We start from the raw sequence: 20,242 nt of genomic DNA, 5'->3' as shown, positions 1-20,242 counted from the left end.
CATGGTTTACACAATATTTCATAACACAACAATTGCTAATGGACTATTTTTTTAGATAATAGGGAAACCTATCATAATTGAGTTTTCAAACCAACAAATAAAGACAACCCACATTAACTACTATATACAAATATAAATTGACTCATCACTATTATTAAAAAAAAAAAACTATTAGTAATTTTAAGACATAAACCGAACTAATTTATAACATAAAATTAATTACTAAAAACATTTTAAAATTTTATAATAAATTCAAATTAATAAATAATATTATATAGAATAAATTAAAAAAAATATAACGAAAATTTCAATATAGTTAGAAAGGAGATGAGAGACGTTGTGATAAAATCCACCACTATTATTCAAACAAAAAAGACCTATTAGTAATTTTAAGACATAAATCCGAACTAATTTATAACATAAAATTAATTAATAAAAACCTTTTAATTTTATAATAAATTCAAATTAATAAATAGAATTATATAAAAAAAAAAATTATAACGAAAATTTCAATATAGTTAGAAAGGAAATGACACACGTTGTGATAAAATCCACCCTCAGCATCACCCTCGACTCAAAAAGCAAGCACCACTTCCAGGAGAAAAAGACCCTTCACCCTTTTGCCCTTATGTAACACGAGCGTCAAGAAAACCGTGAATTACACCTTCGCCCGAGAGTCGTGGTATCGAGGAATTGATGAATTCGAACAGGACGAAAGTGTTGCGATTCCAATCCTCCAAAGGACTTACAGACAACAGGCCATATGACATCGTAGCCTGATTGATTGAATAAGTTGATAAGAGAGGAATCGATCGGAAGCAATGTTCACTCCAGGGAAATTTGGGCGAGGAGGCGGGCGAGGTCAGTCGGGGCGGATGGTGCCTCCTCCGAGAGGTGGAGGTGCAGGTGCAATTGCCCCCATAAGAAGCTCCCGCGCAGGAGGCACGGGAATGACCATGGGCAGAGGCGTTGGGCCTCCACGCCTGGGCGGCAAGGGCACTTCTACTCTTCCTCCTCCTCTTCAGCAATGCGTGACAGAGGAAACTTCGAGGCTCATGCCAGGAAGTGCACCGCCTCCCTTCGCCATGCTCATAAGGCTTGTTCCAGGTCTGGTTGAAGAGGTCAAGCGCGCCGAGGCCGAGGGCAGAAAAGTTCAAATCAAATTCGGGCCCACTGCCAACAATCCCTCCGGAAATGTATGTTCAGAGCAACGATACCCATTCGATTGTTTTCGAAAATTTTATACCTCAATACGTTGCCACGGGTAAACCCATTAATTTCTACCGTGCCGGTGTAAAGGCCTCAGTACATTGCCTGCCAAAACCCATTTGGGAGCTTTTTTTCAATTGCTGTTTGTGGCGTGACTGGTATTCATTGCCCAAGTGATTTGTTTGTGAACACTTGGCTTTTCCTTGTTTTAGGGCTTCAGCCCAATGTTATTTTTTTTTCTTATGTTGCAAGTGCTTGAGAAAGACGTCTTGCACCACATAGAGCAGACTTCCCTCAACCTAGACTGAGGGATAATTCTTTCTAGGACTTGCACCTAGCCTAGCCCGATTGAAAAATTCATGTCATTCTGGTAGAACGAAACTCTTATGGATGGCTTAATGTTCAACCAACCTCACCAGTGAGCCAACGCGCTGTTCACACAAATTTGTTGTAATGCTTGTTCGCATTCAGTGGTCTTCTTGTGACCCCATGTTTTCCAAATTCCCGAGGTTTCGCTTAGTGAAGCCTTGAGTTATGAGAATGGGAAGGTTTTATCCTAAGAGCCTCGAGTCACTGCCACCGAAGTCACTATAATTGCTTTTTACCTCCAAAGAGCTTTAAATTTTTCCTGCCCCAGTTACTGGGATGTGCCCAATATTTTGCTTGCAGATCTTTGAAGTGGCCTGTGGACCAGGCTACCTGATTTGATGATATTTTGATTTAAAGGTTCCTTAATTACTTTTAAAGTTAGGAGGCTGGTTAAATTTTAATGGTTGCTGGTGGTAAATGGTCATTGCACCAAAAGTAGCTAGGTGCATCGACAGCTTGGACAGATGTATCAGGCCTGTCACATTAATAAATTATATTAAAAAATGAAGTCCATAAAGTTAAAATTAAAAAAATAACATACCTTAACAATAAAAACAAAAAAAACAAGGACTACAATAATTATAAAACTCTATAATGAAATAAACTAGGATCTATCCATCTTTAACCCCAGTATTTCTTTTATGCACTGAGAAGGTCACATCTATGTGTCTTTTGATCCCTCTCAGGTCATATTAGATCCATGGTTAAAATGGATTTATAATGGTTAAAATGGATTTATATTGGTTTGTCAAGCAAATTGCCTCTACCTTTGACTTAGATGCCATGACTGAGGGGTATCTTTCTGTCAAAATGACCCAAGACATGCACCAGGGCTTGTATGTTGAGATACACTGCCGAGGACAATCTACCTAGGTTCAGTTAATTATAAGACATCACAAGATAGCAAAATAATTCGACACATTAGCAATTATGTCTCTTTTGATCCCTATTAGGGCATTATTGGATCCATGGTTAAGATGGATCTATACTAGTTTGTCAAAAAAATGGCCTTTACCTTTGGCGTAGATGCCATGACCGAGGGGTATATTTCTGTCGAAATGACCCAAGACATGCACCAGGGCTTGTCCGTTGAGATATCACAAGATAGCACAATAATTGGGTACCTTAGCAATTAAGCATGGCAGCATATTATTGGGGGAATTGAACTCAGGTCTCTGTGGAGAAAGCTCACTTGATTTACCACTTTAGTAGTCTTGCCAAGATTTTCCTTGTGACAAACAAGTTTGATAAATTTACAAGGCTTTTTCGGTGAGTTGCTTTTGATTGGGTTTGGATGTTGTTAAACACTGTTCCATCATAAACGATTGTCGATAAGTACTGATTAATGTCAATTCTTTATACTCAAACAGGTTCAAAAGTCATATTTGTTATTTTATATTCTTTTTCTCAGTGAGCTTTTCAGTTTCCAACTCCAGAAATTGAATGCACAAATGGATCACAGTCCATTTATCACTCTTGAAGGCCTGATAGGTTAATGGACCTTTCAGATTACAACTTTAACCTGGTACACTTGATCATGGTAAACAACATTAGTATTTTAGTGATGTGAAGCTTAACCGGGTATGATTAAGCTATTTAGTAGTGTTTTCTTTTCATTTTAAAAGACATTTGCACCTCAAGGATTTGGTCTTTCTCAGTGCTTGGTAAATCTAGAGTTAAGATTGATCTAGCCTGGTTTAATTATTAATTATCATTATAATTAAAATATAATAATTAAGTTTATTAATTATATTTATTTTTATGTAATTTGAGTCAAAATGTTTAACAAAATAGGACATTACATCTCTTCCACACTAGGTTGGGGAGTGTCTTTCAGCGCAGTGATCTAGTATTTTAGCAATAGTGTAGCGGGTAAACTTTTCCACTGGTAATCAAGCTTTACAAATTTTGCTTCTTTTTCGAGGTTCTTCTCTGCTAGTTTAATAATTAAGCCTGCAAATATGCCAAACTTATTCCATGGAAGAGAAGTCAAAGTAGTCCTCCAAGGTTTTCCTTTTCCTTGATTTTCTTTGTAGGCTTGCTCAAAAGTCTTGGCAAATTGACTGCACTTTTGAGAGCATAGTATTCAAAACTGGCCGGTTCGAAAAGTAAACCGGTCAAACTGGCCGGTTCATTAGCCCAGGCCATCAAATCAGTTGAAAAACCAGGTTATGTAGTTGCCCCCATCGGTTTTTTGGTCTGACCGGCCATAAACCGGCTAGTTTATTGCTACTGTACTCAAAAGAAAGGATTTAGATTGATGACAAATTTGAGAAGGACGGAATCCGGATACCGTAAGCAAGAAGTGTTAAGCGAACATGACTCTGTCTCATACAAAGCATAGTAATATGAAATCTTATCTACAACTACATGAGACCATCGAAGCTGTAAATCTGCGAAATGAAAGTAGGTATCATCCCTTGCTTAGAATGTAAGACTTGTCTCAAAGTTGTTTTCATAAATAGCACTGTGATTAGTCAGATCATTGGACTGTCAACAAGGGATTCTTGAAGAATCAATTCAGGGCAGTTGCGGTGACTTTTTGAAGGAGTCTCTTCACCCTACAAGTGATAAGATTCACAAATGATCTCCCATCTGGCTTAGGAAATATTCGGATTGTTGCAAGTAGGAAAATATGTAAACCATACACGTTGAAAGTTTAAATAACAAACCTGTGTGTTCAGAAGCATGACATTACTTTGAAGCTACAAGCTCGGTTGAATCTCACACTGTTAAGGCAAGGCCTTGTAGATGCCGAGTTGTCTTTTTAAGGATCATGATATACCATATCATGCAGTTGTATTAAAAGTAGAGGGAGTCAAGAAAGGTTATTGAAATGATCAGAGGATTACCTGAGCCAAAAAGTTCAAAATATTGAATTTGAGAAGCTTGACTATTAACTTTTGCAAAATCTGAAGATGATCCTTTTAAGGCCACCTATTGAATCTATTTGGTTCAAATATCTTGAGCGGGCAAAAGAGGCAAGTCCCTCTTCAAGCTCGGAGATCAAAAGCTCTCTTGATAAAGTCATTTGCAGACCTAGTACTATGGCAGACCAAGGATGATGAGTTAGATCATAATGAGGAGTGATCATGTGTAGTGTTGTAATAGGCCAATGGCCCCATAGCCTGTAACATTGTCTTTTGACTTTATAGGCGATTTAGAACCTCATTGATTATGTATTTTGTCGTTGATATGTATTGCACTCGGTGCCATTTTGATATATTCACCTTTAGATGTTATATAGATGAGAAAAATTTGCATATTTTGTCTCTATTGGTATGGAATCATGGTTTTAAATCTTAAAAATAGTATTTTTCATTAAAAATTAATTATTTCATGCATTTTTTTAAGAACTGGTTCATTGAGATTTGACCAGTCCCAGTTTATTAGGTTGACCGGTCCGGTCACCGGTTTCGGTTTTGAATACTGTGTTTGAGAGTACTCTCCCAGATTGAATCCGTCTGAGAATGTTTTCCAAGAGTGTGCTTGAAGGAAAAAAAACACATTACTTACTTCTGTTTGAAGCACCCCCATAATTGTGGTTTTGCGGTGGTCCTTGCCTCCACTGAGAGTGCTCCTTGAAGTGCGATGCTGCAACACTACACTAAATTTGAATCAAACTCAAGTATAACCTTTTACAATCCTGACATTTAAAAAACACTTGTGATATGATTCTTATTTTTGTTAGATGCTCCTCAAAGCATGATTCCATGGTGCTCCCCCATCAAACATGAGTGGAACCCTCAATGGTCCCACCAATTAAAAAACTCACCTAAAGCATTCCCATGCCTTGAAGAAATGCTCTTATGGAATTTGACTTCTCGGGCCTTTTTTTTTCATTTTGTATTGCATGTGGAGCCAAGCAAAGGCCTCAATAGTTCCCACAACTCCTGTCTAGTGTTTATGAATGGATAAAAACCTTATTTCATGAGTTTTACTCTCATTCATTTAACTCGTTGCAAAGTTTTGAGTGGCCTTCTTGCTAATTGTTGAAGAGTTAATTTGTGAGAGCTTGGAGGTGAGATTGAATGCTACCGTAGTCACTTTCAATTGTTGAAGTAAAGCTGAAGAGTGGAGGCTTGAAGCTTGTTCTTGCTTGGTATTTTCCTCTTTGTGTTGTATGTTTTTGATTTGACAATTCTCTTCTCCCACTATTTCCCATTCCTTCTTCTCCCTCATTCTATTTCAAGTGTTTCTCAGGATTCAGGAAACATGATGGGTATGTGTTGTATGTTTCTGATTTTATTATGATGGTGTTGGTGGGAACTTCCAATTATGGGTAAGAATATGAGAATCTTCATGGTGAATATGGCCCATTATATGGATAGGAGGAAGAAGTAGAAGGGGATGATGTTGAAAGTGAGGTGATAATAAAAATAAAAATAGTTTAACATCCTTGTGGAAATATGTGGCAAAGCATGAGGGAGAAAAGGAGGTGGAATCACTAAATTCACATGTCCCCATTGTGAGAAAACTTACACATGTTGAATTATTTGTGTGAAGAAGCATTTGTATGGGTTATTACCAAGTGATGAAACAAAGACGATAGGAATCACTACTTGTGCCAAAGTACCAAAAATATGCTAGGGAAAAGTTGGAAGCACAAAATAAAAATAAAATGTTCAACTTGATGCCTCATATGGAATGCTAGGCGGCCAACACCCATCTCCCATGCTAGCAGATCCATGCACATGTTTATAGGGTGTAGAACAATAACATATTTCTTTCACTAGAATGGTTGGGACGACGTTGATGTAAAAACATGCTATCGTATACACATCTTGTCACTGGGCACACTTTTTTCATATTTCACTAGGCTAGTTTCAAGTGGGCTTGCATAGACTTTGAGTTGAGATGTGTCCCTAGTTTGTATGGAGAGGATTTGCCTGTTGTGTCATCTTCATGAAGTTAAGATAGAGGAACACTTCATATTCTGCAACCCCATTTAATATGAGATTCTTGGGAGGTTTCATTTTATTCAATGGAACCCAAACCCTATCTATGGTTTTACACACCTAGAGCAAAGATGTTTGGCCCTATACATGTAGGAGGCCCTCTAGCTTTGTGCCCACTTTTTTCCAACCTCTTCCTAGACTAGATTTTGCTCAGTAGATTACTTAATTCTTTATAGTGCTCCCATCAGCGAGGGGCACCAAGAGACAAACCGATTGCAATGTTGCCTTTAACTCTGGAATACTGCAGAATCGTTGAGCCATACCCCTTCGTTGGACTAGATCCCATCACAACAAGTAGACGAGATCACCTAGGCATCAACGATGAGTTACTTCATTCTTTATAGTGCTCCCATCAGCTAGGGGCACCAAGAGACAGACTGATAGCAATGTTTCCTTTGACTCTGGATTACTGCAGAATCGATGAGCCATACCCCTTTGTTGGACTAGATCCCATCCCAACAAGTAGATGAAATCACCTAGGCATCAACGATGAGTTACCTTTTCTAGACAGCAACACAGTGGGCTGTCGAAATCTTCCCCTAGCTCTTCCTTGTGACATCATTTTATCCCAATTTTTCTTCATTTGGCCTCTGATCTTACGAGAGAAATCTAGAGGACCATGATCTAGTTCCTAGATCCTTTCCCTTTGTACATCTCCCTCTTGCTGTGGCCACTTCTACTTGACGTTGTAGATTTTCTATGCTTTAGCATTGATTTTAGGCTTCAATTTACTTTTTTTCTCTTTATATAGGAGATATTTTGGTGCTTTTGGTTTGTTTTGACATCATTGTACTCAATAGTCTTGTTGACATGCTTTATCTATGGATGTGGCATACCATTCAGTATTCATCATTCACACAATTTGCATGATATGGTTACGACTGTCAACAATAACCCCTAATTGATATAGGAGACTTGGTATATTAAATCCAAATTGATGGTACTTAACAAGGGGAAAACTTGAATTCAAAATGCTTTGGGACAATTTAGAAAAGATTGAACTATGGGTCATCTATTGTATATAATGATTTCATGAATGTTAAAGGCAAACCATTGATAAATGTTCTTGGTGTGTTTGCTATTGGTGCGGTCTTCCTTAAAGCCCATGTCTACTAAGATAATTACAAGATAGGTTCTAATATTATAGGGCCCTTACCTAAAACCATTCAAGAAATTGGGTTGTGAAGCATAATCAAATTCTCAGAGAGTTGCAAGGTGGCATGGTGATTCTAGACCTCCAAAGGTTGGAATTTAGAAGTTGCTTCAACCTTGCATCATGGACTATTAGGTTTGATTTTGGAAATAATACTAGGTGGAGGAGAATCTTTTTCTCTTTGATTCATTGTCATTGCTTGGTTCTTACCTATTGGTTACATGTGCTTTGGATGGTGATTATGAGATGCTTTCGTTGTGCTATGGTTTTGCTACGTGCTAGTCTCCTTTGACAAAATGAATATGCCTTAGATTGTTTATACTCATGGATGATGATGCTACACTTGATGGTGAGAGCGCTTTAGTGTTAGAGATGTTTATTACGATCCTATTATGACACTTAACACAACAAATATGGATTTTCATATGGTGCTTTCCTTTATTGCATATATTTTCATGATGTGCCACATATATGATATGACTTCATAGCAATTAACCTATTTGTCTTGTTATGCCATGAACATTCACTCCTAATGGAGTGCACCTATTTTGATGTAATCCTAGCCCTTGCAATGTTTAGTTGACTTGTGTTGATCTAGTTGGAGGCTTGTAATGTGGGCACTCTTGCTTATGTGGCTTGGTTTATCACTTGAAGTGGTTTATGATGATGCAAACTAGGGTCTCATGTGGAGTACTCACCTTCTTGCTACATGAATTTCACGCCTAATATTATGAGTTTAATGTTTTGAGGATGACTGGACATGATTCATCTTGATAGAGGTCTACTACTTGGGCACCCTTTTCTCGTTGATTATTTTTGGGTGCTTGGATAGACTTGTACAAATTACAACTTTTGAGGAGCCTTTGGCGTTGCACATTGTGAAAACACATTTGGAGTTATGACATTGTCTTGGGTGTTGTGACAATGCTTTGGGAGTTGTGACACTACCTTGGGTGTTGTGACAATACATTAATAGTTGTAACAATTGTAACATTGCATTGGGTGCTATGCTGTTGCATTGAGAATTGTGTTATCACATTGGGAACATGTGCCTTAGGTGTTGGAGAGAGTGGCTAACATGTAGACGTCCACCTTGGAGGAGCTTGTTGATGGAGCACTTACTCACCTTGGCACACATTTATGACATATATCATTGCTTATTGCTCGAGAGGGGTTGCTCGCATTTCCAAGGTGTTTGTTGGCATCTTACACATTGATTGAGGATTTAGTTGGTGGTTTGATCCCTCGTAGTAGGGGATCTAACTACTTGCACATGGTTTGATTGTTGTTACACCTCGGAGACCACCAACTATTGCATGTTATTGTAGAAGGGATGTGCCACCTAATTAGTTCACATGAACCATGTTGGATGTTGAACATATTTTGAGGGCGGCTTAGCTTTAGGAGCAATTATCTTTTGATAGAGTGTCTACATCCTTGCCAGATCAATGCCATTAGATGCAAAATGGCCGGAGGAGTGCCCCACCTCTATTGCTTGAGTGCTTTGGCTATTTTGGGAGATCATTATCAATATATGACCATGATATGGAAAGCCTTAGCTCTAGAGGCCACATGGCACATATCTTTATGCTCTATTGATGGGAAATTTCACTTGGAGACCTTACACTTATTATTTTGGGAGGTTGTTGCTAAGGAACTCCATTATTTTACTATTATTTGACTTTTCTTGTGGAGTTAGTTCTTCGTGAGCTTCACTGTATTGTTTTCATTGGACATTTTATTGTAACCTCATGAATGTGGATCTCAACAACTCATTGCTACTTTTAGTAAGGAGGTTGTTGAGAGGCCTATTTTATTGTTATTCCTTGATGCAATTAGCAGATACAAGAAAACAATTCATATTTTATTGTAGATGAAGATGGAGTTCAAACCTATATAAGGGTTTTCTCTCTTCAATATTTTAATGGTTAGATTTGTGGAGAAATCCGTTGGAGCCTAATTGATATCTATTGGAGACTTTGGAGGATCAATTATATTATCTTGTTGGTAAGGAATCTTTTAGATCTCTACTGTTTTTTTCTAGTTGTTGAAAGATATTGACATATGTTTATGGAGTAAAATTACGGTAGGATCTGTCCAAGTTCTATTGTGCTATCCTTGGAATGTTGTTTATGTTGCATTATTTCTCAAGGCTTGTTTAAATGTATTTACATTTCATTTTGGGAAAATATAATCTCCACAAGTGTTGGATGTTATCTGTGCCAATAATGTCCGTAGCTTTAGTTTTGCAATTTGGGACAACAAGGGGAGAGGGAAAATAACTTCGGATCTTAGCCATATTGTCCTCTTTCCATCATTAGGTTAGCCTCCCATATCAACCTTGATTTGAACCCATTGCTCAATGGTAAGACACTGGTCCTTCCATCTAGTTTATTTTCCTAATTCATTCAAAACTGTTTTTCTGGAATGTACTCTTCACATCACCTTTGAAATTATTGCATAAATTCCCAACAATCCTATTCTAGGAAACCCCCCTTTGTGTTGGAGGAGAATTGACCTACAATGTAGAAGAGGGTTGGTGAGGCAACATTGGCCTCCCTCTTAGTTACACCAAAGCCTTATTTGAGCTTTAAAACTTTATCTCAAGAAGTGAGGGTCTGTGTGATAACAAGCCCAACTAGCTCTTAGGTGTGGGGTCAAGAAAAACTAGACATGGATCCAAAGGTTTAGAATGGGGATGTTAGTCATTACTACGTTAGACAAGCTAGTTAGTGATGAGGTTGAGTGTGATGAAGTACAAAGCAAGTTTGAGTTTGTACATTGGTGGCCATGGAGCCTTTGGTTCTATTCATGCAGTTAAAGATTGAGATATGATCAATCATATAGAGTTGGTTGAGTGCACACACACACCAAATCTAGTAACAGTCTCAAATTAACTAATTAACTGAAACACGCTGATGTGCATAGCCGAAAACAAATTTTGTAGAGCGAAACTTATAAAACCAGCAATCAAATCATGCACAATAACATATTACATACAAGTTCTACTTACTCAGGCTCCCTTACTAGGATAATGGCCCTCGAGCAAATTACATATACAACAATTACCTTGGATTTGATTTAGCGGATGAAGTCTTAGATATGTCCTCAATCTGGCTGATTTGGATCTCCTTTGTTGCTGTGTGCTGTTTCTTCAGGACCAAACTCCATGTGGGTCATTTAATTTATGGCAGCTGATATTTTTTATTGGATTCCTTTTGTTGAGAGGTGTAGGATTGATCTAACAATCATCCGATTCCGACAAGTATTTATGGAGATATGAATCTATTTGTATCTACTTGAGAAATTGTCAAGGTCGGCCAGTGGCGAAATGTGTGGCACACATGCTCAACGTTTCATATAAATACAAGTGAGGTTGAGGCATTATTCACTCATCTCATCTCTCATATTCTTCTCTCGTTTGTTGATTGGGTTTACACACAAGGAGCAACACACATGTGGGAAGGAAGGACGAAGTTGGAGGACGCAGAAGGATGCAGGAAAGAAGGACGCAGGAAAGAAGGACGCAGATCTGTTTGACTGCGTTGACTTTGACTAGGGCTGCAGCAAGATGTTTTGACCAGCATTGACCCAACATTGACCTTTCTTGAGTGTGGTTTTGGTGTGGCTGTCTCTCCTAGGCATGCTGCAGATTTTGGCACACAAACCGAGGCATTCTGACCTCTGGTTTGACCAGCGTTGACTGCCCTAGTTTGTGGCAGCAGGTTGACTTCAGATTGACTATGTTTGAGTGGGTTTTTCAGAGTGTTTATGGGCTGCCTCTTCTTGCTGTTGGAGGCCTAGTTGACTGGGAGATTGACCAAGCATATTGGAGGTCATTTCTATCTTGTTTGACTAGCTTTGACTTTGCTGGTTAGGGTTTGCTGCTGCTGTCCTAAAATTACAGATTTATGTATTTGTACTATTTCTCTTTCTGCTGAACTATTGAAGATTATAGAAGAATTGATCAAAGGGTTTCCCCACATTGGGGTTTGTCCTTGGCTAGCCGCCACATCTGGTGTCTCTTGTCTCGGCTTGTTTTTTGTCGATCTATTAATGTTCTATCTGCATTTTACTATATGTTAATGTGATTGCTAAACAATGGCTAATAAGAGGAAATTGAAGTAAATTGTCTAAGCATGGAACATACCATAAATTAACATGGTATCAAAGTTGAGGTGAAGACAAAGAGCAAGAGCAAGAAGGCTATTGAAGCAATCTTAAAGACTTCATGGGGTCCTCATCACACTTCCCCGCTGAAGATAAGCTTGAGAAGACTGACTATCATGGATGGAAGATGTCTCTCAATTTGACATTGGAAGAGCAGGAAGTGTTGGACCATGTGAGAGGCAGAATCATTGAGTTTCCATCAAATGCATCTGTTGCTAATATGAACAAGTGGACCAGGGGTGAAATCAAAGCAAAGAAGGTCATCCGGGACTCTATTGACAAGCGCCTGGTGGCCTACGTTTCCGAGCTGACCACTTCCAAGGAAATCTACGATAGACTGGTAAGCTTATTTAAAGTTAGTGATGCAAATCAAGTTTTGTTCCTCAAGAATAAGCTGAAGGAAATTAAGAAGGGAAAATATGAGAGTATGCAAGCCTACTTCTTAAGGATCACCAAGATCAAGAATGATCTTCTATTAATTGGGGAAGTCATTCCTAACATGGAACTGACCATCACAACTCTTGGAGGGCTCCCATCCGAATGGTATGTATTCAGAACCTCTCTTCTCAACAATAATGTAACTCCAGGATTTGAGGAATTGATGGCGAGATGCATTCAAGAATAGACAATGATGGGAGAGTAGGAAATGCCTGCATTTAGAGGTTATCCCGCTGCTTTCTTCTCCCATGCTAAAAGGGGAAATAATTATGGGGCAAAATCTAAGGGAAAGGCTGGATCAAAAGGTGGAAGGAAAGGAAGATGTTTCATTTGTAACAAAATTGGCCACTATGCAGGGGAGTGTCCTGATAGAAAGGATGCATCTCATGACGATGATCAAAATCACTCTAAGGGCAATTCCAACAATAATCAAAGGAAGGGTAGGTTCAATGGCAAAGGAAAGAGGAATGTCGAAAATCAAGGAAGTGGTCAACCCTCCAAAAAGGCAAGAAACTCCGGGTATGAATCTAACGTTGTTAACAATAAGCAAGATGAATATTATCTGATATCGGCCCTCTCTACTACTTCTCCTCCGGACTCGTTGGGTAATTGGCTTATTGATAGTGGTGCCTCAAGGCACTTCACTGGTTACAAAGAAGCTTTCTCTAATCTAATAGAAAAGGAGACCAACCTGGAAATTATTCTTGGAGACAACTCCAAATATCCTTGAAAGGCGTAGGGAATGTTTCTCTTCAATTGAATCAGGGTAACACAATTCACTCGCAAGAAGTCCTATATGTACTTGATCTCAATAAGAACCTGGTGTCCATTTCGGCAATGGAAGACAAAGGCTACAAGGTGGCTTTCATCGATGGCAAGGTACGTGTATGGAAAAATAATTTTAAAGATGTTTTCACCCTTGGGTTTCGAGTTGACTCTTTATATCAAGTCAGAGGAAGTCTGCTGGATGTCATGTCTTGTGACACATATCTTCAGTCCAAACTATGGCACTGGAGGTTTGCTCACTTTCATTATAAAGCTCTACCTGTTGTGAGACAAATGGTGACAGGGATGCTCGAGTTTAAAGTAGAGCAAGAAGGTGTATGTCTGGGATGTGCCGAAGGAAAGCTCAAAAGGGGACCATTCCCCTCAAGCCATAGCAAGACTTCTGATATATTGCAGTTGGTTCACTCTGATATATCTGGTATGATGCCTGTGAACTCCTTGGGAGGATATTTATATTACCTCACTTTTACAGATGATTATTCTCGCAAGACTTGGATATACTTCTTGAAAAAGAAGGATGAAGTGTTCTCCTGGTTCCATCACTTCAAAGCCTTGATCGAGAATCAAACTGAGAAGAAGATCAAGATCTTAAGGACTGATAATGGGACTGAGTATGAATCCAATGAGTTCCATGACTTTTGTAAGGAAGCTGGCATTAAGAGGGAGACCACAACACCATACACTCCTGAGCAGAATGGTGTGGCGGAAAGGAAGAATCATACGATTATGGAAGCTATTCGTTCCATGCTCCATGATCAAAGGCTTCCGAAGTTTCTATGGGCCGAAGCTGCAAATATCGCCTTATATGTTCAAAATCGATGCCCTCATCAAGCATTGGATTCCAAGACTCCCGAAGAGATGTTCACTGGTAAGAAACCTAATGTATCTCATTTTAGAATTTTTGGAAGTCCTGTTTATTTTCATGTGCCGAAAGAGAAAAGGAATAAACTGGGTGCATCTGGAAAGAAGGGAATCTTTGTGGGCTATAGCGAAATACTAAGGGCTATAAAATCTATGTGGTTGGTCAAAGGGAAGTCGAGATTAGCCATGATGTCACCTTTGACGAAGATATGGATCTTAGCAAAGTTGACAATCTTCCTATACTAAGAAAATCTTGAGAAGCTGACACCAGCAAGCCGGAGGAAAAACAAGATGAAACAATGCTCGAAGTGGAAGAACCTATGGACCCTATTGATCCCCTTCGCAAGAGCCTTCCTCTCCTAGGAAGAGGCCCTCATGGCTTAGGGGGACACTTGATGATGCTGAAGGACACATTGCCCCCAGAGGGACTTTCCGGGAAAGCAAGAAGCCGACCAAGTATTATGGATATTGACCATTATGAGCACAATCATTCAAAATGAGCCCTCATCGTTCGTTGAAGCTATGAAGCATCAAGTATGGAAGGATGCTATGACTGAGGAATACGAGTCCATTATGAAGAACGATCTTTGGGCTGTGGTCCCCGAACCCCAGGAAAAAACTGTTGTCACTTCAAAATGGCTTTACAGGATAAAGCATGGAGCTGATGGAAGTGCTGAAAAGTATTGATCTGAATTGGATCCAGGAAGATTATCAAAGTGCCAAAGATTATCAAAGTGCCATGACTGTATCAAATCAGGACAGACTTAAAAATTTATGCAAAGAGTGATCAGGAAGACCTCTGGACAGTGGCAGTTTGCAGCCAGCGAGGAACGACGAGGACCTCGATCAAAGCACGCTGACCGAGGCCCATGGACACTGCGTAGGAGGCAAAACTGGCAACTGGGAAGCCTGGATCGGGAAACAAATGGCATTTTTGATGCGCGGAAAAACCCCTCGAGAAGGAAAAGCCCCGAAGCGCTCGGTCGCATGGGAAGCCGGGAAACCGTGGGGAAAGCGCTAAGGCGAAAGGCGGGTCCTGCGCTCCAAAATCGGCGGTATATTAGAGGTATCCTCGGGCGGTAAGCGGATTTGGCAGAAAACGAGCGATTCCATTCAGCGCACGACGCTTGTTCGGCGATGAGAGAGAAAACCGCCTCATCGCACTCTAACGGTCGAGCAAGTCAACCGTGCGAAATGAGCGAACACCATAGGATCTGGGGGCTCTAGATCTGACGGCGAAGATTGCGCCCGATGGAGGAATCGGATTTAACAGGGGAATTGAGCCGCGACACATAAAAGTTTGAGGTCCGATTTGACCACTGAGTTGGCGGATGAGTCGTTGCACAACGTAACCAAAAATACCGAACCGTCGAGGAAGAGCTGGCGCAGTTCGTGAGAGGACAAGTGGCCACCTCCTTGTGAGATGTTGGCAATGACGCAGAGACAGGGAACTCCAAGCGAACAGCAACAGGCAAACCAAAGGGGCGGAAGAGGAAGTGAATAGTTAAAGACAAATTGGCTTTAAGCCATGAATAGACAGAGAACAGAACAGAGAGGAAAGAGAGAAGAGAACGAAGATAGAGAGGAGGAGAGCAAAGAAAAAGACAGCGAAGCAAAAAGCAGAAAACAGAGAGCCGAGCTAACCTTAGGCAGCATCGAGCAGACATAAAGTTTGAGAGGTTCAAGCAATCCCTGAGAGGATTTGTAGGGAATTGAGTACTACATTGACCAGAGAGGTCAAGATTTGGTAAGGAAAAGAGTCTGTGCACTCTAGTGGCTTGGTGAATCCAAGAACCACCCTACCAAACATAATCTGTTTCAGGAGACTCAAATTGAGCTCCTCATTTTAAATCTCTGCTTCAAAGACACAATAAAAGAAGGCCACCACTAAAAGCTGGACCGGAGATGTAGCCCTGGAGAATAGGGTGAACTCCTTATTAATTGTTGTGTTCTTGCATTTGCTTACTGTATTTTCCTTGCTGCTTTCCATTTTCCAGTGTCTGTGTATTTTGCAATCTGATCGATCCGTTGCCTACACACTAGCACATGAGTCTGTAATACCTTCATTTATTAATTAATTAACTGAGGTCACTCACGAGTGATTTTCAGATCAAGTGGTATCAGAGCTCTAGGCTGTTAAGGTTAGACAAGCTTGTGTTGGTTTAGTTGTTGAATGCTAACTAGATCAAAGCTAAAATTAGGAGAGGGAGAGTTGGTCGAAACTAATCCTGAAATTGGAAGAGTCTATCCTCGGAAGACAATGTCAGAAGAAGGTTCTGTAGGGCTAGATCCTCAATTCATAGATAGTTTCCTAGCCATAAGGTCCATGGTAGAAGAAATGTATAAGGACTTTAGAAAACACAAGCATGAAGATGCACCATGCTCCAAACAAGACAAAGGAGAAGATGCGTCTTTCCTCAATGACCACTCAAAAGGCAAAGGGAAAGAAGAACACTTTCTCACACCTCCTAATAGCCCTGAACACAAAAAGAAAGCATCGTTGATCAAACTAGATGTTAAATGTGATTTACCTATATATGATGGAGAGTTGAATGCAGGAAAGCTAGACAATTGGATTAGACAAATTGATGTTTATTGCAGAGTGCAGAGTATTGACTCAGACAAGGGCAAGATTCAGCTGGCAAGCCTATGCCTTGGAGGCACTGCCTTGGTTTGGTGGGAAGGCAGGACCCAAGCTGACATGAAGAGACATGGTAAGACTATCTTTGTCTGGACTCTGGGGTGAATTTGTTTCTGCAATCAAAAAGCAGTTCTATCCATTGGCCGACATGCAGCAAGCCATGATGAGTTGGCAAACTCTTCGATAGTTGAAAGGGCAAAGTGTGCAAGGGTATACTCAAGAATTTAGAAAGAGAGCATTGATTCTAGGAATCTCATTAGATTCACCTGAGACTCTGTTGAAGTACATTGGTGGTCTACACAGCTACATGAGGCACACTATCCTCATGTTTAATCCCACTAGTATAGACGGAGTATCTGTACAAGCTACTCATCTAGAAGCTAGAGGAAAGAATGGAAGTCCAGAAGTTGGGGGATCATCCCAACCCACTGCAAGCAAGAATAAGGAGAAAAGAAAGCAGAAATGGAAAGCAAGGAAGGCTAACACTGCACAAAAGAGCAAGGCTTCATGCACTCACTGTAAAAATGATGGGCATGATGATGAGCACTGTTGGATTCTGCATCCAGAGCTAAGACCTAAGAAGTTCGAGGGCAAGAAGAAGAAGACTACTGCAGCTATTCAGAAGGATTTGGGGTCAGACTCAGGAGATGAAACAACTATTGCAACCACAGGTATAAAAGGTAAGAATTTTGAAGCATCTACTAGTAATTCTGCACAATCTATTATTGATGAAGAAAATGAGAGAAAAAGACATGAGCTTTTCCATATTCGAGTTATTTCCAAACATCAAAAGATTGATACTTTGTTTGATAGTGGCTCACAAGTAAATTTAATTTTTGAAGCAATTGTAAAGAAGTTGGGATTAATAACTACACCTCACAAGAAACCATACCCATTAGGATGGTTGAATGATAATGCACAACTACAAGTGACTAGACAGTGCAAAATGAAGTTTTCTTTTGGGTCAACATTTGTAGATGAGGTTGAGTTAGACATAATTCCTTTGGATATATGTGGAATTGTTTTAGGTATTATTTACTTGTATGATAGAAAAGCTATCTTTTATAGAGCTGAGAACAAGTATCTACTTGTTAAAGATGGAATCAAATACTTTGTAAGAGCTCATAAGCTTAAAAATAATTATACTCTCATAAACTCAGGGCAGATGAAACGAATGATAAATGCATGTAAACAATTTTTACTAATGGTTGTAAAGGAAAAGAAACTTGATAAAACCAATGTATTTGAAGGTTGTAATGCTAAACAACAAGCTGATTTAGAAAAGGTTGTTTCAGAGTATGATATCTTGTTTCAATAACCTAAAGGTCTGCAACCCAAAAAGGAAATAGTACATGATATTATTTTGCAGCAAGATGCTCCATTGCCTAACATTGGAATGTACAGGTTGTCTGCTTTAGAGAATGTTGAAATCAAGAAGCAGGTGCAGGAGTTGCTCGAGAAAGGGTTCATCAGACCTAGCACATTGCCATGTGGGTCACCAATCGTTTTGGTGAGAAAGAAAGATGGCTCGTGGAGAATGTGCATTGATTACCAAGCATTGAATAAGATAACAATAAAAAATCGTTATCCCCTTCCTCGCATAGATGATCTTTTAGATCAATTGAAGGACGCTGTTTATTTCTCCAAGTTGGACTTGCACAGTGGATACCATCAGGTCAGAGTTGCAGAACAAGATGCATGGAAGACTGCTTTCAAAACAAAGCAGGGATTGTATGAGTGGCTGGTTATGCCTTTTGGCTTAACTAATGCTCCTGCTACTTCCATGAGATTAATGAATGATGTACTCAGACCTTTTTTTGATGATTTTGTTATTGTGTATCTGGATGACATTCTGATATTTAGCAAAACATGGGAAGAACACTTAAAGCATGTTAAGCAGACACTAGATGTTTTGAAAAGAAAATTTTTTATGTTAAACTCTCAAAATGTGAATTTGGCAAAACATCTCTGAATTATTTGGGTCATATAGTAGGGGGTGTTGAATTGAAGATAGATCCCTCTAAGGTGGCAGTCATTGTAAACTGGCCTAAACCCAAATCTGCTACAAAAGTTAGAAGCTTCTTAAGGGCAACACAATATTGGAGAAAGTTCATTTCTAACTTTTCCTTAATTGCAGCTCCCTTACATGCTTTAACAGGATTGAACAAGGTGTTTCAATGGGGAGGCAAACAGCAGAAAGCCTTCGATACCTTGAAAGAAAAGATTAGTACAACACCTGTACTGGCACTGCCTGTTCTTTAAAGACCATTTGAGATCCAAACAGATGCTAGTGACCATGCCATGGGAGTAGTGTTGACACAACATGGTAAACCCATATGTTATCATTCTGAGACATTTAATTCTGCAGTAGTTAACTATCCTACATATGATAAAGAAATGTATGCATTAGTACAGAGTGTAAAAAAGTGGAAACATTACTTAATGGGCAAAGAGACAGTAATACATACTGATCATCAACCACTTCAATATCTACACTCCCAAACTAAGTTGCAGCAATCAAGACACCATAGATGGATGGGTTTTCTACAACAGTTTCATTTAGTCATCAGATATAAAAAGGGCATACATAATAAAGTTGTAGACATGTTATCTAGACCCATTATAAATGCATCTATTGTACTTAAGCATAATTTTGTGTTACATGAGAGTGACATTGAACAATATGCTCAAGATGTAGACTTTAAAGATGTGTATGCAACTTTAAGTCAAGGCAAAAGAGTAGAAGAATTGGACTATCATATAAAGGATAGACTCTTATACAATTGTGGGAAGTTATGCATTCCACAAACTGAAAGAATGAATATAATTCGAGAAACACACACTTCTCTAATATTAGGTCACTTTGGGGTAAGTAAAACAATTGAACAACTGCAAAGATTTTGTTATTGGCCAAAAATGAATGAGATAGTTTCTAGATATGTAAGAGGGTGTACTATGTGTGCAAAAAGCAAGCCCAACAATAGAAAACTAGGCTTGTACGCTTCATTACCAGTTCCTTCTCACCCTTGGGAAAGTGTTCCCATGGATTTTGTTGGAGGACTGCCTAAATCTAGGAAAGGTCATGATTCTCTGTATGTTGTTGTGGATAGGTTCAGCAAAATGTGTATTTTGATACCTTGTACTAAATAGATTACAGCTGAACAAACTGCAAAATTGTTCTTTGAACATGTGTGGGTTCATTTTGGATTACCCACTTCCATTGTATTGATCGAGAAACCCGATTTGTGGGGAAGTTTTGGTCAAGTCTGTGGGGACTGATGGACACGAAACTAAAGAAAAGCACAACTTTTCATCCACAAACTGATGGCCAGACAGAAGTAGTTAACAGGACAGTGATCCAGTTACTCAGGGGATATTGTAGCAAACATCCTAAGCTTTGGGATGAACACTTATGTTATGTGCAACATGCTTATAACAGAGCAAAGCATTCTTCTATACAGTGATCTCCTTTTGAGACTTGTTTTGGTTTCACACCAAGGTCTCCTTTGGATTTTGTCTTTGGTAAAGACACCACATTGAGGGACACAGTGATGTGGACAGGGCAACTAGGTTCATTGAACAGATCCAAGAGATCCACTATTTAGTACAGGAACAACTGGAAAAGAGCCAAGCCAAATATAAGGCTAGGCATGACAA

The 20,242-nt window shown here is 39.4% G+C and overlaps 1 protein-coding gene across 2 annotated transcripts in view; it reads left to right on the top strand.

Moving 5' to 3' along the window:
- Window positions 1-583: 583 nt before the first annotated feature.
- Window positions 584-20,242, top strand: part of LOC149222315 (dentin sialophosphoprotein-like protein) — a 119,126-nt gene continuing 99,467 nt past the window's right edge. For both annotated transcript variants that reach the window (XM_089385360.1, XM_089385359.1), the window contains exon 1: window positions 584-1,196. In XM_089385360.1, the coding sequence (XP_089241486.1) occupies window positions 822-1,196 (375 nt within the window). In that variant the 5' untranslated portion in view covers window positions 584-821. The remainder of the gene's footprint in view (window positions 1,197-20,242) is intronic.

The sequence above is a fragment of the Pinus tabuliformis genome, chromosome Q (genome assembly GCF_031772625.1).
Source record: "Pinus tabuliformis cultivar Carrire ecotype Pingquan chromosome Q, CPIR1, whole genome shotgun sequence".
NCBI classification, from domain to species: domain Eukaryota; kingdom Viridiplantae; phylum Streptophyta; class Pinopsida; order Pinales; family Pinaceae; genus Pinus; species Pinus tabuliformis.
Note: the sequence above shows the minus strand (reverse complement) of the source record. Positions and strands in the feature narration are given on the sequence as shown.